The sequence below is a fragment of the Rhinatrema bivittatum genome, chromosome 19 (assembly GCF_901001135.1).
Source record: "Rhinatrema bivittatum chromosome 19, aRhiBiv1.1, whole genome shotgun sequence".
NCBI lineage: Eukaryota > Metazoa > Chordata > Amphibia > Gymnophiona > Rhinatrematidae > Rhinatrema > Rhinatrema bivittatum.
In genome coordinates this window covers 35,211,857-35,234,552 of record NC_042633.1, presented here as the reverse complement: position 1 = coordinate 35,234,552, position 22,696 = coordinate 35,211,857, and the positions used below count along the sequence as shown (strand labels likewise).

At 54.1% G+C, this 22,696-nt stretch overlaps 1 protein-coding gene across 1 annotated transcript in view; it reads right to left on the bottom strand.

Annotated features, from left to right (window-relative positions):
* The window catches only part of COL11A2 (collagen type XI alpha 2 chain), a 75,937-nt gene that overhangs the window by 31,359 nt on the left and 21,882 nt on the right, over window positions 1–22,696 (bottom strand). The window contains exons 4-17 of the mRNA XM_029584518.1: window positions 22,358–22,520; window positions 21,388–21,519; window positions 19,866–19,976; window positions 17,442–17,600; window positions 15,616–15,798; window positions 13,405–13,464; window positions 12,463–12,504; window positions 11,175–11,237; window positions 10,786–10,860; window positions 9,579–9,665; window positions 5,987–6,043; window positions 4,826–4,879; window positions 2,524–2,577; window positions 45–98 (exon numbers count right to left, since the gene is read on the bottom strand). Coding sequence (XP_029440378.1) covers window positions 45–98; window positions 2,524–2,577; window positions 4,826–4,879; window positions 5,987–6,043; window positions 9,579–9,665; window positions 10,786–10,860; window positions 11,175–11,237; window positions 12,463–12,504; window positions 13,405–13,464; window positions 15,616–15,798; window positions 17,442–17,600; window positions 19,866–19,976; window positions 21,388–21,519; window positions 22,358–22,520 — 1,294 coding nt within the window. The remainder of the gene's footprint in view (window positions 1–44; window positions 99–2,523; window positions 2,578–4,825; window positions 4,880–5,986; window positions 6,044–9,578; window positions 9,666–10,785; window positions 10,861–11,174; window positions 11,238–12,462; window positions 12,505–13,404; window positions 13,465–15,615; window positions 15,799–17,441; window positions 17,601–19,865; window positions 19,977–21,387; window positions 21,520–22,357; window positions 22,521–22,696) is intronic.

The window sequence follows — 22,696 nt, the reverse complement described above, 5'->3', positions numbered from 1 at the left end:
TGAAGGCGGCCCTGCCCGCTAGAAGAAGCCGGGGCTCCTGTTACCTTCGGGCCGAACTCTCCCGGAAGACCTCGGGCCCCGTCTGCTCCGGCTCGACCCTGGAGAAAGAGAGACAGGAGAAATCAGATCCCGCCACCCTGGCCGGAAAGGCAGCGTGTGACCCCCCCCCTCCCCCCACACACCCGAGACGAGAGCGAGCAGCACCGGCACCGGGGGAACCCTCCCCGCTACGTCGCTCTGACGTTCTTTCCCTTTTTCACCTTTGGCAGCCGCACCCACGGTCCTGGCTTTACCCCCCATCGCCTGCCTGGCGTTGTGGTTCCGAGGGCCTAAAAGGATCCCGCGGGAAGGAGATGAAGAGAGAAAAAGACCACGGCGTGGCAAGGAGGCCTCCCCCCGTGCTCAAAACCAGGGCAGAGCGTTTGTGGCATCTGCTGCCGGGGAGGGCTCACACCAGAAGCCTCCAACGGCAGCCACGAGAGGACGTTTTACTTCACCCTCTCAAAGGAGGGGGGCGGCAGGCAAAAAAAAAAAAAAAGGGAATGGATATTAAGCAGGGAAAGAGGCTTTCCTGATGTCTTTTGTAAGATGGGGAGATGGCCTGGAAGGGCTGGGACTCTGAGTGACATAAAGGAGAGGACCAGATCTGCTTCCTCCTTCTTGGGAATAGGAGGAGGAAGAGGTGGAGAGCTTTGGGGGATGCTCCCGTTTGTCCAAGGCATGGGAACGCCTCACTACTCCACCACAGACGGCTTGGACCCGCTGACCGCCTGAGGGACAATCAGTGGGACAGTCGGAACCACAACGCCATGTCATGCAATGGAGGAAAACTAGAACCGGATCAACCTGTTCAGTCGACCTGGGCGAGCTGGTAAACCCTACCACATTGTGCACACAATGACACACACACACACACACTAGCAAACCCCCCCCCCCCCCCCCAGTGACATCCCTCCCCCATACACTCAGGGATGCAGAGACCGATACAGACGCAAAGTGAGGTACAGAACTCTCCCTGCACCCTCGTGGATACGCACACCAGTACTCACTCACTCACATACCTCACCCGTAAGCCGTGATACATAAAGCATTGAAACACACACACCAGTACACTCACAGCGACACACACACACACACACACACACACACACCTCTCCCCCGTGCACTCCAAGATCCACGCATCCCTAGGGAAAGAAAGGTCCAGCCCAGCGGCAGCACAGCTCATGTGCAGGCCGGAGATCTGAGTTTTGATTCCTGAGCCCAGATTTATGTATTACAGCCCCCTGCAGGCGGGAGTCTGAGCTATCACATAAGAAAAAATTGCCATGCTGGGTCAGACCGAGGGTCCATCAAGCCCAGCATCCTGTTTCCAACAGTGGCCAAAACCAGGCCACAAGAACCTAGCAATTACCCAAACACCAAGAAGATCCCATGCTACTGATGCCATTAATAGCAGTGGCTATTCCCTAAGTAAAATTGATTAATAGCCATTAATGGACTTCTCCTCCAAGAACTTATCCAAACCTTTTTTGAACCCAGCTACACTAACTGCACTAACCACATCCTCTGGCAACAAATTCCAGCCCTTTACTTCTCTTCAAAAGCCTTGTTATACTTCCCTGTTGTAATGTAACTGTCGCTTTCATTGTTTACTGGTTTATCTGGTTTACCCCCTAGTTTATTGTAAACCGGTACGATAAGACTCTGTCTTGAGCATCGGTATATTAAAAAAAAAAAAAAAGAAGAATTTATTGTGCGTTGAGTGAAAAAGAATTTTCTACGATTAGTCTTAAATGTGCTACTTGCTAACTTCATGGAATGCTTCCCTAGTGCCAAGACTCACGGTGCAGAGAAAGCCATAGGCTGTGGTCCCTGACCAAGGACTGTCACAGTGATGGCTGGGCTACCTTGGGGGGGGGGGGCTGGGGAGAGGGTTATATGATGGGGAAACACTCCCCCTCGGTAGTTACAGATGAAGGCGCTATAGTCTGGAAGGAGAGTTTATACCAAGTTGACAAACTTTCCAGGTCAAATTTACAAAATACTGAAAAAAAAAACCCCATCAATACAGACATACAGCAACACCCAGACACTTTCCCAGCAACTCCCAGTGATACACCATGAAAAACACACACACACATACACACACACAGCTACACCTTGATGCCTCCCTAGTAACTCATACAGTGACACACACATGCACAAACACCCGGACGTCTGCCCACTAACTGATAAAGTGATCCACTGTGACGCACACGCACAGTGACACCGACACCCCTTCCCAGCCACTCATGCAGCGATAAGACTCGCACGTGCTGAGAGCGGCAGACACGGGCACTTTCAGCAACCGTACACGGGACCACGCAAGTCTGAGGACGGATCCTACTACAGCCTGCAGGGACGGGAACAGGCACCTCCTGGTGCCACACGCAGAGGGGGGCCTCGCGCGGCTCGTGCGAACCGCAGCGTGACCCGTGCAAGCCAACTGGGATCCGGAACATGCAGGCACGTGCACATACTCACCCTCCTGCCGGCCTTCCCCGGGGGGCCAGAGAGACCCTGCGGGCCGCGGGGACCCTGCGGAAGGAAGGAAGGGCGAGATTGGAGAATTCGTGGAAGCTCTTACAACGAAACGGGGAACAGTGACCAGCGTGGGACTGGGAGGGATTGGGGAAGAGCATTGCAGGCCCTCCCCCCCCCAGCTCGAGGGTCACTGCCCCCCCTCCTGCCCTAACACCTTGCCCCGCTTCCCTGTCTGACTGACTCGGGTTCTGTCAGACGCTTAGGACATTTCCCGTCACAGCGACATCCGCCAGGGCTGCCTGACCCGTTCCCTGCTCCTCGTTCCCCGCGGGCGCACCCCAAGGGGGAGACTTCTTACGCAGCCAAGAGAGGCACGAGAGCTGCCTGCGCTGTGTTGGGGGAATTCGGGAGGGCGGCCCCCGTGCCTCCGCTCTGGGTAAGCTTTTACCCAAGGTGGACCCCGCGTCGAATTTCAAACAGAAGGTGCGGGCGGGCTTATGCCCCCCCCCCCCGGTAGGTTTTCCTGCAGGAAACGGGGCACTCGGGCCTGAACCACATCGTCGGCCCTTGCCCTATCCGCAGTCCTGCCCAAAACGCTGCCCCCCACCCCCTCCCTTCTAAATGCACCTAAAAGAATCTTTTTAGCCCCATTGAGGGAAGGCGGGCCTCGGACGGACCAGTTTTACCCGGGCTTCTAGAATCATCTTGGCCGTGTGTGTAGGGCATGAATACAGTGGTGCATTAGAGATCCCTGACCATGCCCCCATCATGCCACGAGAATAGATGCTCTGTAGGGTACTCGGAGGCTATTCTTTCCATGGAGAGATAACAACTCCTCTGTAAAAGTTCTTTTCTTGTCTATCTTCTTCCTCTCCCCACTTCCATCATCTCAATGATTGCAGACAAATCCTAGAAATTCTCTTTCTCCTCGTTTAGGGCTAAAAAAAAAAACCACCCCCCAAACAAACCCGTGGTTCTTCCAAAAGCGGACTTCCCCGTGCCCCCCCTCCCCTTATTAATTTCAGTATCCGCGTCCAAGAAATGCCATCGATCCCGTTCCACTTTGCTATGCATTTTATCACAAGAGGGTGTTTTATCCAACTCGTCAACGAAACCAATCGGATCTTGCCCCTCGCCATCCCGGATGGGAAGAAAAAAAAAATATATATATATTGTTTATGCACCTCCACCATTTCAAAAAATTCCTTATGGTTTAAGATACATTATCTGTTTGTACTGGTCTCTAAACAGATTTGTATAACTGTTATTGGGGGAGGACTGCACATTGGATTCTCCGGTTAATGAGTCTGAAGTTATGAAGAAAGATGATTTTGGATGGCGAGGAGAATCTGAAATGAGAGCAGAATGGACGGTCTGCATGAAAGAAGAGGAGAATGCGGAGTAAGAGCAGTGCAGGATTGGATAGGAGATATTTTAACATTCTCAGAAGGAATTTGGGTGAAAGTTACTTGGGGAGAATGAATACGTTTGTAAGCACTGATGCTTCTGTTTTTACGATTTATAGCATTTATTTTCTTGGAGGCCATGATGTTGTCGCCTTCTTCGTTGAATTGACTGTGTTGGGTTGGAAAGACCACATGTTCGCATGGTTAACTCGACGCCGGGAGTTGTGCCCATTGCATCGGTTTGTCACTTACCCAAGCCAACGACGATAACGTTGGCTTAGGTGCTCATCACCTAGAGATGATGTCGCTATCACATCATCATCGGGTGCCATCTTCTAATCTATACGAAGGTTGGCAGCCCCAGAGCGCCTTTCTCTCTGTCCTTGGATTTTTCTCTTGGTTTCCCCCATGTTTCCAGTTCTTGACCTTTTTTTTTCTTTTCAATGTCACCATCCCAGACTGGTCTCTCTTTTGCCCCCTATCGTTCTCTCCAGTACTAAATGATCTGCTTGCCATTTACATTCTGTAATTGTAAAATACAAATGCCAACTATGCATTGTTAATTGTATGATTTAACTTGCAGGGCAGGGGCCCAGGGGACAGGGCACTTGAGGTAATCCTGTACAGGTTATTGCGGTTATAATTTTCTTTTGGCTTGAGAAGGTGTCGCACGTTGACGATGTAATTCTCAGCTGCGGGAACCAGAGGCAGCAGGGAGGAACTGAGAAATATTTATCCCACTGCGCCGCTAGCCCACGCTGCCGGCACCTAGGAGGCACCCGAGAGTATCTGGAGCCCCCTAGAAGTGTTTCACCTTTTCTGTACTGTCGGTACAAGAGACGTTATCGTTCTCCGGCCCCGCCTATCACGTGAAATCCATCAGTAAGGTCACTTACCTGAGATCCCAAATCTCCAGCCTCGCCCTTCAGCCCTGTGCTTCCTGGAGGCCCCTGAAACAAGAGGAGAGGGGGGGGGGGAGTCAGCGTGAGTCAGCAGGACGCCTCAGCCCCGCGCCGCAGAGGAGATCGCCTCAGACGTACCCACCCCCTGCAGCATGCGGGGACCGGCAGTGAATTAATACTTAGCACCATGAAACAGAGCTGGTGAAACGCTGCACCGCCCCCCATGGACGTTAACCGTACAGAAGGATCATGGGTTACACCATCTCGGGGGGGGGGGGGGGGGGAGTCAGCAGGACGCCTCAGCCCCGCGCCGCAGAGGAGATCGCCTCAGACGTACCCACCCCTGCAGCATGCGGGGACCGGCAGTGAATTAATACTTAGCACCATGAAACAGAGCTGGTGAAATGCTGCACCGCCCCCCATGGATGTTAACCGTACAGAAGGATCATGGATTACACCATCTCGGGGGGGGGGGGGGGGAGTCAGCAGGACGCCTCAGCCCCGCGCCGCAGAGGAGATCGCCTCAGACGTACCCACCCCCTGCAGCATGCGGGGACCGGCAGTGAATTAATACTTGGCACCATGAAACAGAGCTGGAGAAACGCTGCACCGCCCCCCATGGACGTGAACCGTACAGAAGGATCATGGGTTACACCATCTCGGGGGGGGGGGGGGGCGCCACAGTGACCCCGGGGATCACAATACCAGCCTGTAGGGAGGGCCTCCTCATAGGGACCGTGGTTACACACCACGGAAAGGAGTAAATTTTCCACCCCTACAGACGTGGACCGTGGTTATAGCCCACAGAAAAGGAACATGCATAAGACCTGCAGACCAGGCCCACAATCACATGCTGTTCACATGGAACAGGTACCACGGTTACATCCCTTGGACAGGGACCATAGTTATAACTCACGGACGGGGGGGGGCTGAACAGGGACCACAAAAAATGATCACAATACAGTTACACACCACGAACCACGGGATGCTCCTACACACCACAAATGCAGGACACGGTTAAATCTCATGGTCACGGATACTTGCCACGGACACTCACACACACAAAAAAAAAAGACGGCTTTACTTCCTGGGCAAAGTTGCTTGCCACGGACACACAATCTGTAGCCAGAGTTTGTTACTCGTGGCCATACTCACCAGGGGCCCAGAACGTCCAGTGAATCCCATGGGTCCAGGAGGGCCACGCAGGGCCAGCTGAGGAGAGAAAACCAGAAGAACCGAACGCTATCATTCTCCATTTGCTTTTTTTTTTTTAATAACTTTTTCTTGTACGAGGTCTGATACGGATCTGCATCACTACTGATGCCGTGAATCAAGGCGCATGTATATCAGTGAGGTATGCTTAAGGCACACGCCCCGTCACACCCCGCTGCCTCCATCCCAGTGCATATCAAACATCATTCAGAGGTGCACGTGCAAAAAAAAGAACGAAACAATTTACTGAGCACTCTGAGCACGAGTTACAAAAGGAATTAGCTGACTAAGTAAGCAGCTATCTGGCTTGATCCCCAGCTTTGAAAATTGAACAGCTAAATTTAGATGTCTGGCTTCACTGGGTGGCCTTATTCAGCCACTTTTAAAGTGGATAGGGTCAGAGGCAAAGCACGCGGGCGATTTTGTACATATGGAGTACGACCGAAGCTTCAGAGACCTTTCTCAGTTATAATTTCTCTTTCAGAGCTCGCTCTGATTACATGCATGAGAAAGGGTCCATGTGCCATCCTGAGACCCCGTCCCCCCCCCCCACCTCCTGTCTCATCCGTGACACACAGAGGCCACCTCCCTCCGAGCCTGTGACACATCCAGCCCCGCCTCCTGCCTCATCCGTGACACACAGAGGCCCCCCCTGCCTCCCTCCGAGCCTGTGACACATCCAGCCCCGCCTCCTGCCTCATCCGTGACACACAGAGGCCCCCCCGCCTCCCTCTGAGCCTGTGACACATCCAGCCCCGCCTCCTGCCTCATCCGTGACACACATGACACATCCAGCCCCGCCTCCTGCCTCATCCGTGACAAACAGAGGCCCCCCCCGCCTCCCTCCGAGCCTGTGACACATCCAGCCCCGCCTCCTGCCTCATCCGTGACACACAGAGGCCCCCCTCCGCCTCCCTCCGAGCCTGTGACACATCCAGCCCCCCCTCCTGCCTCATCCGTGACACACAGAGGCCCCCCTCCGCCTCCCTCTGAGCCTGTGACACATCCAGCCCCGCCTCCTGCCTCATTCGTGACACACAGAGGCCCCCCTCCGCCTCCCTCCGAGCCTGTGACACATCCAGCCCCGCCTCCTGCCTCATCCGTGTCACACATGACACATCCAGCCCCGCCTCCTGCCTCATTCGTGACACACAGAGGCCCCCTCCGCCTCCCTCCGAGCCTGTGACACATCCAGCCCCGCCTCCTGCCTCATCCGTGACACACAGAGGCCCCCCCGCCTCCCTCTGAGCCTGTGACACATCCAGCCCCGCCTCCTGCCTCATCCGTGACACACATGACACATCCAGCCCCGCCTCCTGCCTCATCCGTGACAAACAGAGGCCCCCCCCGCCTCCCTCCGAGCCTGTGACACATCCAGCCCCGCCTCCTGCCTCATCCGTGACACACAGAGGCCCCCCCTCCGCCTCCCTCCGAGCCTGTGACACATCCAGCCCCGCCTCCTGCCTCATCCGTGTCACACATGACACATCCAGCCCCGCCTCCTGCCTCATTCGTGACACACAGAGGCCCCCTCCGCCTCCCTCCGAGCCTGTGACACATCCAGCCCCGCCTCCTGCCTCATCCGTGACACACAGAGGCCCCCCTCCGCCTCCCTCCGAGCCTGTGACACATCCAGCCCCGCCTCCTGCCTCATCCGTGACACACAGAGGCCCCCCCGCCTCCCTCTGAGCCTGTGACACATCCAGCCCCGCCTCCTGCCTCATTCGTGACACACAGAGGCCCCCCCGCCTCCCTCTGAGCCTGTGACACATCCAGCCCCGCCTCCTGCCTCATCCGTGACGCACAGAGGCCCCCCCGCCTCCCTCCGAGCCTGTGACACATCCAGCCCCGCCTCCTGCCTCATCCGTGACACACAGAGGCCCCCCTCCGCCTCCCTCCGAGCCTGTGACACATCCAGCCCCGCCTCCTGCCTCATCCGTGACACACAGAGGCCCCCCTCCGCCTCCCTCCGAGCCTGTGACACATCCAGCCCCGCCTCCTGCCTCATCCGTGTCACACATGACACATCCAGCCCCGCCTCCTGCCTCATTCGTGACACACAGAGGCCCCCCCGCCTCCCCTCTGAGCCTGTGACACATCCAGCCCCGCCTCCTGCCTCATCCGTGACGCACAGAGGCCCCCCCGCCTCCCTCCGAGCCTTTGACACATCCAGCCCCGCCTCCTGCCTCATCCGTGGCGCACAGAGGCCCCCCCGCCTCCCTCTGAGCCTGTGACACATCCAGCCCCGCCTCCTGCCTCATCCGTGACACACATGACACATCCAGCCCCGCCTCCTGCCTCATTCGTGACACTCAGAGGCCCCCCCGCCTCCCTCTGAGCCTGTGACACATCCAGCCCCGCCTCCTGCCTCATCCGTGACACACAGAGGCCCCCCCCTGCCTCCCTCCGAGCCTGTGACACATCCAGCCCCGCCTCCTGCCTCATCCGTGACGCACAGAGGCCCCCCCCGCCTCCCTCCGAGCCTGTGACACATCCAGCCCCGCCTCCTGCCTCATCCGTGACGCACAGAGGCCCCCCCGCCTCCCTCCGAGCCTCTGACACATCCAGCCCCGCCTCCTGCCTCATCCGTGATGCACAGAGGCCCCCCCGCCTCCCTCTGAGCCTGTGACACATCCAGCCCCGCCTCCTGCCTCATCCGTGACACACAGAGGCCCCCCCTGCCTCCCTCCGCCCCTGTGACACATCCAGCCCCGCCCTCCTGCCTCATCCGTGACGCACAGAGGCCCCCCCGCCTCCCTCTGAGCCTGTGACACATCCAGCCCCGCCTCCTGCCTCATCCGTGACGCACAGAGGCCCCCCCGCCCTCCCTCTGAGCCTGTGACACATCCAGCCCCGCCTCCTGCCTCATCCGTGACACACAGAGGCCCCCCCTGCCTCCCTCCGAGCCTCTGACACATCCAGCCCCGCCTCCTGCCTCATCCGTGACACACAGAGGCCCCCCCCGCCTCCCTCTGAGCCTGTGACACATCCAGCCCCGCCTCCTGCCTCATCCGTGACACACAGAGGCCCCCCCGCCTCCCTCCGAGCCTGTGACACATCCAGCCCCGCCTCCTGCCTCATCCGTGACGCACAGAGGCCCCCCCGCCTCCCTCCGAGCCTCTGACACATCCAGCCCCGCCTCCTGCCTCATCCGTGACGCACAGAGGCCCCCCCGCCTCCCTCTGAGCCTGTGACACATCCAGCCCCGCCTCCTGCCTCATCCGTGACACACAGAGGCCCCCCCTGCCTCCCTCCGAGCCTGTGACACATCCAGCCCCGCCTCCTGCCTCATCCGTGACGCACAGAGGCCCCGCCTCCTTTGTGACATAAGTATCCCCTGCCTCCCGCCACATCTGTGGCACACAGCGGCCCCCCCCCCCCCCCCACCCCCCGTAAAGTCAGTGACACACAGCGGCCCCTGCCTACCACCGAGTCTGGGACGCACAGAGACCTCCACCCACCGCTGAATCCATGAGACACAGAGGTCCCCACCTCCCAATGAGTTTCTGTCTCCTGGGGGGGGGGGGTGTCTTACCCTGGCCTGCTGGAGAATAGCCTGTGCTTGGGCCTCCTGAGCAGACACCGCCGGTCCCTTGTCACCTCCGCCGCTCCCAAACCGGAACTGAAAGGAACAAAACCACTACTTTGACATAGACAGTAGTTGGGTTGCTGTTGTGCTGCTGCAGTTTCTAGCAGATATTTGTTTAGGAGGGCGGAAAAATGAAAGCGTACACATTGTCGGCACATTCTTGGCATGTGCGTGTAAGACATACTCGTACCATGGTTTTGTATTTTACGCTGGTAATTATTCAGTAAAAAAGGTTTATACATTCTGTGGCTTACTAACAAACCGACAGCTTGCGCTATTGCTTACCATTCTGTGGGCAGGAGTTTGTGCGTTTACAGATTTACAGTGTACTTACGTGAAAGTTGATAGCCACAAGGACAGTCCACGTGAATCTGTCTGCTCCTAGCTCAGCAACAAGAGTCTGCATTCCCTTAGAATTGCCAGGGCAAGCCCCAGCAGTTCTAGATCCCTGGAGACTCTCTTTATCATCTCGTATTCCAGGTTATACTATACTATTGGTGGCATTCCATGGGTTCTAGATCAACCATAATCCTCTCAGGTTCTAGGTATCACTACAGACATTCTCCTCTTCAGTTCCAGAATGTCAGGCGCATTGCATTCTTTCAGGGTCTAGATTGCATTATTAGCACCTCTGCAGTTCTACGTGCCAGTACCCTCTCAAGTTCTATGTATCACTGTACGAATTATCTATCTCCAGGGGAGTTTTAGGCTTCCATGACTTGCAGTATCTCACCTCAGGTTCTGGGTTATATCATCAGGGCTATCCCATCAGTTATAGATAGCGATCAGCCCTTCTGTTCTAGGCTTCCATAATCCTATCATAAACACTTTTGTTGCGGCCAGTGCTTCCTTTCCAGTTCACTTTCTGTAAGCCCTGCCATGACTTTCTGGTGAAGCCTAGCATTGGTTCCAGATTCCCACAATCCCATTAAACACTCTCTGCTCTCATGTCCCTCCTCTAAAGGCTTCACTCTAATAGTCCTATTAGAAACTCCTTGGGTTCAATCACTGCTGCTTTTAACCTCTTTTCTTCCAGCCCCGCTACGTTCTGCGTTCACCCTTCCCATCCTACATCGCAGAAGTTCACTCTCACTGTCTTTAATACAAACATTAAAATGGCTGTGTAAAGGTTCTGGAGGTTTCCATCACTCACCGGGAGCATCAGAGAGCTGCCGGGCTGCCCAGGTAAACCGTCGGCACCCGGGAGACCTGGTCGGCCTGGAGGACCCTAGTGAGAAGAGAATATATTAGACGTGATTCTATGGTGAGACGCGCGGGGCATCGGATGCCTCGGTCAGGATGAGCAAACAGTGGTGATACCCTCACCCTCTGCAGCAGCGGCGGACTGGGAGAGGAAAAGGGGTAGGGGGTGGATGCGACCTCTCCCAGCCTTGATCTCCCCCACCCTCCCTCGCAACTATCTGCCCTCACCAGAAGGACACCCTCCTCCGCCATGCTCACACAGAGATAGTTGGCCATGCCCGTTCACCATCACGGCAGACCAAGCAGCAAGTAAAATGGGTTTTTTTTCCTCAGACTCACCCTCTCACCAGGATCACCGGCAGCTCCTGGAGCTCCGTGGGTACCGGGGGGACCTGGATAACCCTGAAACGATTCAAAACATGAGAAAGGCAGAAAGCGAAGCAGTTACGTAAACCATGATGGGCATTCCAACGGTAAAGAATCTTTGATGGAGCAGAAAGTTGATGGGGTAATCATTGCTTTAAGAATGTTGCCTCTTCCTCATACACATACACCACTGCCCTCCTCCCCTTTCCGTTCTCTGCCTTTTTCTCTTTCTTACTGATTAATGCAAAATGTGTGCATCGTTCTCTCCTACTTCCTTGTCTCCTCCATCTCCGTCCTTAATTCATCCCTTACACACACACATACTCTACCTCACACATACATACTCTCACATTCACAGACACACACACCATTCTCTCCCTCACACATACACTCTCTCACACACATACACACTCTATCTCTCACATTCACAGACACCACTCTCTCACACACATACACACTCTATCTCACATTCACAGACACCACTCTCTCATACACATACACACTCTATCTCTCGCACATTCACAGACACACACACTCTCTCACACACATACACACTTTGTCTCTGCCTCCTTGCCCCTGTTCTCCTCTCTGATCCTGACTTTTCCTCACTGGGTCTGAGAACCAAACCAGCAGCTTCGAGTTCTGTCCGAAGGGCAAAACAGAAGATATCCCTCCCTAACCCCCCTGACCAGGTTTACTAGAACCGGCTGGGAGAAGACCACGGCAGCTCCGACTGTGATGCCTGGAAGATTCACGTCCCTTCGGCGCCGAGCGCAGTCCCCGACAACGTTCCCACCCATCTGCTGTCTGACCGCCTCCCCCCCCCGGTGCCCCCTCCAGCCATCTGGTGGGCTGAACCGTGCAGGACCCCCCTTCCTAGTCTTGCGGGAATCCCCCGGTGCCATCCCTCCACCACCACCCACCCCCCCCGCACGGTTCAAACTGCGAGAAAGCTGTAACTGCACCGGGCGGTTAGCCAGCGGTCAGAGGCCCCCCCCCCCCCGCGCAAGGTTAGCGGGAATGCCGGCGGTTACGAAACCCGTGCACACGTGTGTGCGCGCGCGCGGCTCGGCGAACGGCTTGCTTTCAGAGAGCTGCGCTGTCCCGCGGCCTGGCGCAACGCCTCACGCTACCCAAAGACACGTTTTTTTTTTTTTTCTATTAACGATCATGTGTGCAGTTCTTCTCCTCATTGGCGTATGAGGGAATATGGAAATAAAATTAAAAAAAGAACCAGAAAAGAAAATGCAAGAGTACTCACTGCCGGTCCTTCTCTGCCTGGGGGGCCTTCCACCAGCATCCCCTGCAGAACATCGCAAGCAGAGTAAACAGCCGAGTTGCTGCAGGTATGGACAGAGCATGTAAGGGACTCAGACCCCACTGGGACTCAGGGACGCTCAGGCATGGCTTTTCTGTGGTCCGGCAGGATCCTCCTGCTTTCATTGTATTAACCCCGCCCCCGCCCTCCAGCCCAGGTCATGTGCAGCGAGTGTACTGGACCGAGGGCCACCAACCCGGGTCTTCTTCCAGAGCTGTGAAAACACGGGCCTTAAATTCGGCCACTAGGTGTCGCTGCTCCATGATGACTGGGGATTCCCTCCCCCCCCCCCCACACCACCACTCCCCTCCAAAGGGGCTGCGAATGCCACCTCCGCAGCAGCACCAGCCCGGGCCGATTGGGGGGGGGGGGGGGGGGGAAACGGAAGGACCAGACCCAAGAACTGAACCCAGGTTCTCTGGATGGCCGTGCGCAGTATTATCGCTGAGCCACCGGGTTGATCCCAGTTGCCAGTGGGAGACCCCAGGACGTTACAGTGGCCAGGGATGCTCAGTCATGGTTTTCATAGCACCAAACCGAAAGCGTCTTTCGGTTCATCTGCAGCAAGAGTTAATGGCGCACAGTGTGGGACATGCAGGCTGGGCTGGTAGAGTATGAGCTCTGGGCGATCGCGTTGTCCTGAACCATCTGGTTTGTTTTTGTCCTCTGAGACCCTCAAAGCATCTGGTTCAGATCAACGCGATCCATATCTAGAGTGGACATTAGCTCCTTGTAGGGCTATTTTCGTGGACGAGTAGAATAAAAGGTGAGTTAGGAGAGGATGACAGGGTCCAGATATGGTTTCACTGGAGGTGGGCGGCCCCCAGTTTATGGGTGGAGTAGACCCCGTTGCTTCTGACCAGCGTACATAAAAAGTCAACTCACAGGCTCCATGACAGCGGGCTCCCCTTTATCTCCTTTCTGTCCTCTCATGCCTCTGGTTGCCTGAGGATAACACACATATAACCGCAAAGAGGGGACTAGTCAGTATACGACCTGGCACAAGAGACTAGCATCCTGCTCGCAGCGCCACCTCACACCCACCCCCAACCACGGATGCTATCTGTGGCTGGAATGAAAGCAGGGTGCCACATTCCCCCCCCCCCTCCCTCACCAGGGGTAGGGTACATAAAATAAGAGGGTGCTTGTCCTGTGCTACATCTGCCCTGCCTCACGCAGTCATGGGGTTGCCAATGGTCCAGCAGGTCTAGGCTCACCACGCTCCCCTGATGGAAGTCGTAAGCCCTCCTCCAGGACTACAGCCCCCTATCTAATGGGCGAGTAAAGATTGTGGGAGGGGTATTTTTAATTTAGTCAACGATAGGAAAAGGAACAAAGCACAACATTTACTTTTGTTGAAAAGTTCAATTTTGACCTCTCTGGTGCATTTTATCAACTTCCCCTCACCTCAGAAGTTCAGGTCTTTATTCCCCATCTCCCCAGCTAGTCCCATTTCTCCTATCATGACTCCAAATTATTAGATTATGACATCTGAATTTGAGGTGCAGGGGACCCATCAAGGTTTTTTCTGTTACTTCTCCACTGAAGTAAGCTAGCCAGGGAGCTGTAAGAAAAGGCCTCTGTACTGAGCTGGGAACACCCCCAACGTCCGGGCTATCCTCAGCCCTACTCCAGGGCCTGCACAGTGCACACATCACCTCCATGATACGTCCAGATTTCAATGGCTTGCTGAAGCTCCGCCATAAGGATACAGGAAGGTCTGTTACCTTCTGGAGCACTGACCCAAAATTGCTCAACTCTTTCAGTGAATCTTACCATGCTTCACTGCTTCTAGCCCTCTGAGGCTAGAGGGCAGAAGGCACAATTTGGGCAACAGTGATTCTCCTAGGCAATAGGGATCAACAACTATATTCCAAGCTTTAGTAGCAGCTAACTAGGGGCCTCATTTATTAAGCATTTTTCCCACATAAACAGAATGGGAGAAAAGCCTTAGTGAATCAGACCCTAGTCTTGTAGAGGATGAAGAAATAACCAAAAATGATGGCATTGTCTGATGGGAAGCTATCCATGTCATAAATCTGATGACACTAAGACAAGTCCCATTTCTTCAAGAGGTTCACAATGACATCATCCAAGATGCCAACAGGCTGTGAATCACAACAGCAATCCCTCCATGTAGAAAAACATTATTCAGCACTGTCACTGGCATCTTGGAGGTTAATTACTACAGCAATCATTAATGAATGCAGGATGCATCACAAAAGCAGGTGATGAGGTCATAACACCCAAGAAGGCATTTGAACCAAATGCATCCTGGAGGTGTTGATGACATCACCCACCAGGATACCATCACCGCAGACAGAGTGGCTATCGCAGCGGGGGCGATGTCACTGATTGCAAGGCCAAATGACCATAAAATGCCATGAGGAAAAGCATAGGACCACGTCAAAACGCCCAGAGGTTATACATCGCCCAGGCAAGGTGCGCCCAAGAGTTATGCATGTAACTCCGAAATTTCCCCTTTCCTCCTCCCCCTGTCTTTCCAGAAGAGGAGCAGGAGAAACGTGGAGATAAGATAAAGGCCCTGGAGTTGTCAGCAGGAAGTGTCACGGTCAGAGAGGAAGCAGACCATGACACAAGACGACTGTCAGAGAAAAGACTATTGGAAGACAAACCTGACCTCAAACAGAAGGAATGGAACTGACAGGTTAAGTGAACACAGACAAATAAAACCCGGTGGATGACACAACAGTGTGGTGACCGCCCCCGAACAGGAGCTGAGGACATAGCACAAGAAAGGAAGGGAACAGACTCAAATTATCAGAAAAGCACGATTCTCACACAAGAAGAGGACATCACACAAAGGGGTGATGACATTGACAGGAAGCGGACTTTCACACAGAGAAAAAACAAAACAAAAAACAATGGCATGAAAGGAAGTGACCAGAACAGAAAATTTACATCACCCAGAAGACTAACCATGAAGTGGGAAAGATAACATTCACAGAAGGTGTGATTTCATGACAATTGTCCCTTCTGAACCTTTTAGGAGGGATCGACAGGGCAATATTTAAATCGTTCTAATTTTTTTCCCAACCCCCCCCCCCCCCCCATCCTTCCATGAAGATGACTTACACCTCCATTCTCAGGGGTCTCAGCGGCGAGGGCAGGACCCAGATCCGTGTGCTGAGTGCTTTCATGATAGTCCTTATAGATGTACTCATAATCCTGCCCAGCCGCAGGGCTCTCCTCGCCAGTGATATACTCCTCTGTGAACCCCTCATCGCCTTTAACCACCGGGAGCACACTTGGCTGCTCCTTCCAGGAGAGGAGGAGAGCGGCCAGATGGGAAGAAAAAAAAAAAAAAGAAACAAACCCAGGACAAAGTTAGTGAAAGCTCTGCAGACACTGGCACAGTATTTCATCCCATCCATGGTGTGCCAGGAGACAGGTAACAACGGAGCTGAAAGAGAGAGGCTACAGCGTGCTGTTGTGCTTACTCATCTGTCTCTTGTTTGGTTGATGAATACATTGAAGGGGTGGACAGATGGACTGTTTGCAGGTTGTACTACTGGACAGAGAGATGATGGAGTGAAGGTAATGGAAGGATGGATAGCTATGAGACAGACTGACATGTAAAAGAATGAGGAGATGGCAATACAGCAGGATGAAGTCATAGAACAGTTAATTAATGGAAAGATGAGGCATCATTGGAAGGGTGTCTGATCAGTATGTGTGTGTGAGAGAATTTTGGCCAGACAAGTTCATCTGAGAACAGACAAATTGAAAGCGCCCATGGTTTGGAGAAAAATGCAAGAATAAATGGAAGGAAGATGAATGATCTGATGAATGAACAAGCATGAGAATAGAAAGACTGACTGAGGGATGGCTTGATTGCAGGAGAAACAGGCGGAAGAATGGATTGATGAGTGGGGGAATGGATAGGTGAGTGGATGGCTTATGAGAAAATGGATGTACATGTGGGTTAGGGGTGGAATGGGCACAAGAAATTCATATGAAGTTAAACAGATCGAAGATTGGTTGGTTAGATTGATGAGTATTTATGAATGACAATAGGCTAGACTCATGAGAGATGAACGTCTGCCACTGTGTGACCTTCAGCCTTAGCCTACCCAACTATAACTGTGCAACACTAATAAGGACTCTGGGCTAACTGGTGATAGGATGTTATTTTGATGTCACACTGAGCTGTGTTAGTATTCTATGAGCAGATATTATTGTAGGCGTTGAGTTTGGTAAACTGTGTAACCCCCCCTCATGCTCCATTTACATACCGTTAGTGATTATCGCAGGTTTCACATGAGCTATTCTTTACATCGTTACGTGCATCCAGGAGGAAATCTCTATGTGATAACGGGGTTATGGGGAAGCACTTTTTAAGGCGTCATAAGGAGGGGTGGGAAGAAGCCTGGGTGGAGCACGGAAAAGGCTTTGAGTCTTGTAACCTCTTAAGGAAGAAGAGACAAGAAGAACCATGTGTTTAAGTCAAGGATAGAAGGATAACTACTGGGTCTTAAGCATTGGCAAGTGCAGGCCCATGGGTAAGGATGCCCCCCTCAGCTAGGTCAACCCAAACAGGCCGATCCGGTCCTTGTTTCACCCCATTGCATGTAGGGAGATGTAGTCTTAGGGGAGTTCAGAAGTACAACTCCATGCATGCCATGGGGAAAAAGACAGGACTGGACCAGCCTTCGCATGTGGATCAGGGTAAGGGGACCACTCTAGCTTTGGGGCTGCTGAAGAGGGTGAGCAGGGAGGGGATGAGAGGAGACCATGGTGTGGATGAAGGATGAGAGAACTCTTAAGAGGGACAGTGCCATACAGGTTCAAGAGTATCAGCTGTCTCCAGGGTCAGTCCAGGAAAAGCCTGCCCTCCCCCCCCCCCCCCCACGAGTTTCTACTTCCCACTTGGGGCTTCCCAGTTCACACAATCAAGTTACCTCAGTGATAACCTGAGATGTGGAAGGGTGGGAAGCTGGGACCTCTTGCGCCAGCTCTTCTCCCCAACCTCCATTCACTTCCTCCTCCTCGGGAACCGCTGCATAGCTGGCTTCCTCTTCCACCACCAGCGACCCCTCTGTGGGCAGCAACGCTAGGTCCTGGGGCAGGGAATGCGAGGACAGACGTGCGCGGGATAAGAAGGGGGGTGGGGGGTGGAGGCCAGCGGAAACGGCGGGTTGCAGGAATCAACGCAGGCATGAAAGAGAGAAGAGACAAGCGTTAGTGGTTACATCCCCGCAGCGGGGAAGGCAGAGCTACACGCGACTCATGGCCGATCCTTGTTATCTTCCGGGGAGGGGATAGCGGTGGAATGATAACGGATCGTCCATGAAACATCCCCCCAGAAAGGGGGGGGGGGGATGCGAACAACTCTTTCCCCTGTATGGGGGCGGCACATTCGTGAACGAAAAATCCCAGAAACAGAAACAAAGCCCATCATCCTGGTCTCTCATATCTGCTCGACATGTCCTGAACTCATTTCACTCGTTTTGCCCATGAGCTTAATTTCTTTTGGGAAGGGAAGGCGCTTGATTATCAGGAACCTTTCATCTGGGTCCAAGGCAAACAGTCAGGGGGGAAGGGAGATCCATGCAGTAGCGAGGGCAGTGCGCTCTGATTCAGGAAAGGTCATGGAACAGTAGTTCAACGCTCCTCTCTTCGTATGACCTTTTGGGGAGGCGGATTGAGTCACTTTATCTCCCTGTGCCTCAGCTCTAATCCCCGGCTCTGTCACTGACTCTCTGTGCCTCACTTCTAATCCCCGGCTCTGACACTGACTCTCTGTGTGGCCTCAGGATAGCTCACGTTATCTCTCTGTCTCAGCTCTAATTAACGACTGTCACTGACTCTCTATGTGAGATGCTGGGTGAGTTGCTTTCTCTCCCAGTTTCTTGGGCCCCAGTTTGATTTTCCAATATACATAATTTCTTTTTCTTTTTTTTGTGTGTGGGTGTGTACTGGGAAAGCTTATAATTAGACTGTCTGAACTGAATTTAGATGGGTGGGGGGAGATTTCTCCAGTTTTGAATCTATGGGATCAGCCACATAGCCTCTAATATTGAGGTCGCCAATGTGACTAAGTTTATTAGAATCCAATACAAATGCTTCCCCTGCCGGCAGAGGTGTTCAGTAGAACCGCTCAATCAGTGAATACAAAGAAGGTGTTTTGGATCAGGTCAGAGGCGATGGTCATGCCCAGACAGATATGAGAGAGGTCAGCATTCCATTTTGTTTCGTTTCATTTCGTTTCGCTCTGAACGAATCCGTTCTGCTGAATGCGCACAGTGTGGAAAGAGCACGGAGACGGATGCGCGGGGAGAACAGGGGTGAGTAGGATGGATGGAGAGAGAGAGCGCCTCCTCCTGTTGGCTCAGTGTATGGCAGATCTCAGGGGGCTGGATCTGCATACACTGCTCTTGCTCTACCTGCTGGTAGCCGTTGGTTTGCTTCCTCTGTGTGCCGCCGGCACCGGCGGAGGCCTTCTTGAACTGGGTCTTGCCCAGCGAGCTTTTGGTGGCGGGGATGTAGCGCTTGGCAGGCGTCCTGGCCGTGGCTGCGGCCCGGAGGTTGCCGGCCTTGATGTTTTTGCCGTTGCCCTTGGCGTTGGCTTTGATGGCAGCAGGCAGAGGCTTGGCTTTCGGCTTGGCGGGCTCCTTGCGGGATTTCGCTGCATTGGCTTTGGGTTTCTGACAGTACATGGTGGAAAGGCAATGGAGAGACGGGGGGATGGGGGTGGGGGGGGGGGATTGGGGATGGGGTGGTTTGGACAGACACACACATACACAAATGAGATGAGAAAACAACCAAACAAGCATGAACACAATGGATGGTGATGAATGACGGGGAGAGAAGCGAGGCCCAGGCACGGGTCTACGTTAATGCATCTGGCCACCGATCAAACAAAGAGCCAGCCACCTACGCCCGCCATGGCTACAGAGAAAAATCCCAATCCTCTCTCTTCCCTCATCCGCAGTCCCAAAGCTTTTTTTATCCAGGGTAAGTGGGGCCGCAGACTGGATGTGAGGGAGATAGGGCTGAACCCACCCAAGCTTTGTAGGGTCTTAATCTAGGGACAATTTTCCTCGAAACATTTCAAAATATTTCCCAAACTCTGCCCAGGAAAAAGCTGCTGCTTCAAACCCATTCCCCCCCCGTCCCCCGCTGGTGGGATAGGCTGGTAAGCATTAAGGTAGAGCCCTGCTGGGGAGCGCCGTCCCCCCGTCAGCCTGAGCAGCGAGGACAAAAGTGACCGACAAGATGGAAGGTGGTGAACGCCAGGGACTGACGGACGGGACACACAGACGGAGAGGTCTCGGAGGTCCACCTCTCAGCCCCCCCCCCCAGGGGCTTTTTTTTTTTTTTACCTGCTCGGTCAAGACTCCCTCGGGGGTCTGCACGGCTGGCGCTGCAGTCCCCTCGTCTTTACCGTCATAATAGTAAGGGTAGTCATAGTACTCCAGCTCCTCCTCGGCGTACTGACAAGAGGGCGGCGGAGGCACAGGGGGGAAATATATTAAAGAAATGTAAAAAAGAAGAAACCAAAAAAAAAAAGCAGAGACTGCAGGCCAGAAGATCATGGGGTGGATCCCAGCGAGGCTTCTCACCCATCAATGTCCTCTCTGTCCTCCACCTTTCCCAGCCGCCTCCTCTCTTCTTACCCTTCTCTCTGTACAGTGAGAGCAAATATCAAAGCCCATGGCGCCCACCGGCTACCCCCCAACTGCCCCTCCCCACTTCTCTCTGGCTAGAACAGGATCGTCCCTTTAAATCCAGGACCGCCGGGGGCCCTATGTCCTTCTCCCCAGCTCTCCCCGCACTTTATTCCCCTCCCCTCCCTCCCCCTCTCTTCCCACTGATTCCCCCCTCCCCCCCCCCCCTTCCCACCCCCAGCCTGTTTTCACCAATCCCCATCCTAACCCCCTTCTCTTCCCTTCACCCCAAACGCAGAACTGGGGAACCCTCCAGGTGTGAGGCAGAGTCTCAGGGTTTCAGCGACTTCTCTCCATGGACTTCCCGGAGTCTCTGGACCCCATGTCGCCGGAGCGCTTCCCCTGCCTCTCCTCCCCCCCCTACCAGAGCCCGGCGGCTCTCGGCTTGCATCCGCGCTTACGCAGGGGCGCTGGTGCTATCAAAAGGACCATCAGAGGCCAAAATAAATCCCCACCCTTCCTAACCTCGGGCTGAGTAGCTTGTGGTGTCCCTCCCCCCCCCCCCCACCACCACCACCAAAGCATCTTCCCATTCTCTCTTCCCCATCCTCTCTCCCTCCCCTCAGCTTCCCCCACCATCCTCGCCTCACATGGATAAGCAGCAGACTGAGATCTATTATGTTGTATAAGGACAGATCTGAGTGAATATTTTCATTAAAAAAACACCTGGGCATCAAAGGCCACAAATACACTTAACTGGAGAGGCAGCGCGCTGAGCCTGCAGGCTGCCTGACACCTTGTTTTGCCTGCTGGCTACTTATCTGCCTAATCTTGAGCTTTAGTCGCAGTTTCAGCAAAAGCACCCAAGGCGATGTGCAAATAACGCCTGGCAAGCGCCACAAAACATAAAAATGTGCAATATCCACAACAGCGAGGAGAGAGAAGCGAGGATGGGGAGCTTAGGCTGTCTCATCACTACTGAAAGTAAGTGTCCCTGACAAGGAGAGAGCAGGAATCAGGAGTGAACAGGGAGGAGGAGAGTCCCGGGGGGGAGGGCGCCACAGAGATGCAGACTCGCGTGGACTCCGGAAGACACTGCAGGGCGAGAACGTGGGGGGAAAACTTGCAAGGATGCCCGGACGAGCCAGGGGAAGGGCCTGCGTTCGGGTCGGACGCTCGCGCCGTCCCCGCAGAGTGCCCAGGAGAGGGCGGGGGCCGCAGAGGTCCAGATACTCACCTCGTCCTTGCGGTTGGGGTCCTGGGCCTGAAGGGTGTCTCGCAGCGCGGTGTCGCAGTCCGGGCTGTAGTGTTCACAGTAATCGTAGGCGGCCTGGGCGTTGGGCGCCATTAGGAGCTGCTGGATGTCACCCTGTGGGGGGGGGGGGGGGGGGGAGGAGAATGCAGAGTGTATGACCACCGACTCTGAAAGCAAGACTTAGTGCTTCAGTTCCTTCAGCATGGAAATGCTTCATATGCAGCCACTGCGCCGTCACCGTTAGGCGTTTGACCTCATTTTTAATTGCAGTGCGTCGGATCCTGAGTTCGTGATCATTATTATGAAATGTATATTTCTTTTATCAGTAAAATTTTGCTTACCAAAAAAGAAAAAAAAAACGGCTGAGAAAATAGGCTGATGATAGCGTGAAAACTTTCCTGAGGATGGAAAGCTGTCTCTCACCTGAGAGACCTCCCCGCTCCATAGACTTAAAGCTGTCTCTCACCTGTGAGACCTCCCATTGTATGGACTTATAACTCTCTCCCACCTGCAAGACCTCCCCATTCTATAAATGGAAAGCTGTCTCCCACCTGCAAGACTTCCCCGCTCTATAGACTCAAAGCTGTTTCTCACCTCCGAGACCTCCTCATTCTATAAATGGAAAGCTGTCTCTCACCTGTGAGACCTCCCATTGTATAGACTTATAACTCTCGCCCACCTGCAAGACCTCCCCATTCTATAAATGGAAAGCTGTCTCCCACCTGCAAGACTTCCCCGCTCTATAGACTCACCTCCGAGACCTCCTCATTCTATAAATGGAAAGCTGTCTCTTACCTGTAAGCCCATTCTATAGGCGTCTAACTCTCTCCCACCTGTGAGACCTCCCTATTCTGTAGATGGAAAGCTGTCTCTCACCTGTGAGACGTCCTTGCTCTATGGTTGTAAAGGTGTTGGCTCACCTGAAAGGCCTCCTCATTCTACGCCGGCTCACCTGGAAGACCGCCTCGTCCAGGATGCGCTTTCCGAAGAGGGTGATCCCCTTGGTGCTGACGACGGGGTTGTTGCTGCGTAACAGAGGCTTGGTGGCTTTCTTCTTACAGTCCAGGATCAGGGTGACCGTCTTCTTCTGCACGCTGATGGCGATCCGATGCCACCTGAGGAGAGAGTGCACAGGCGTTGGGACACAAGAGACAGGCAGGGGGCACGGGCCAACAATGAGACAGGAGGCGCGGCGCGGGGAGGCAAACACCGTTGCATGCATAGAGGTAGCGATAGACGGACAGATGGATATAGACAGGTGTTGATGAATGCGGTTAAAAAATTGGCTTTT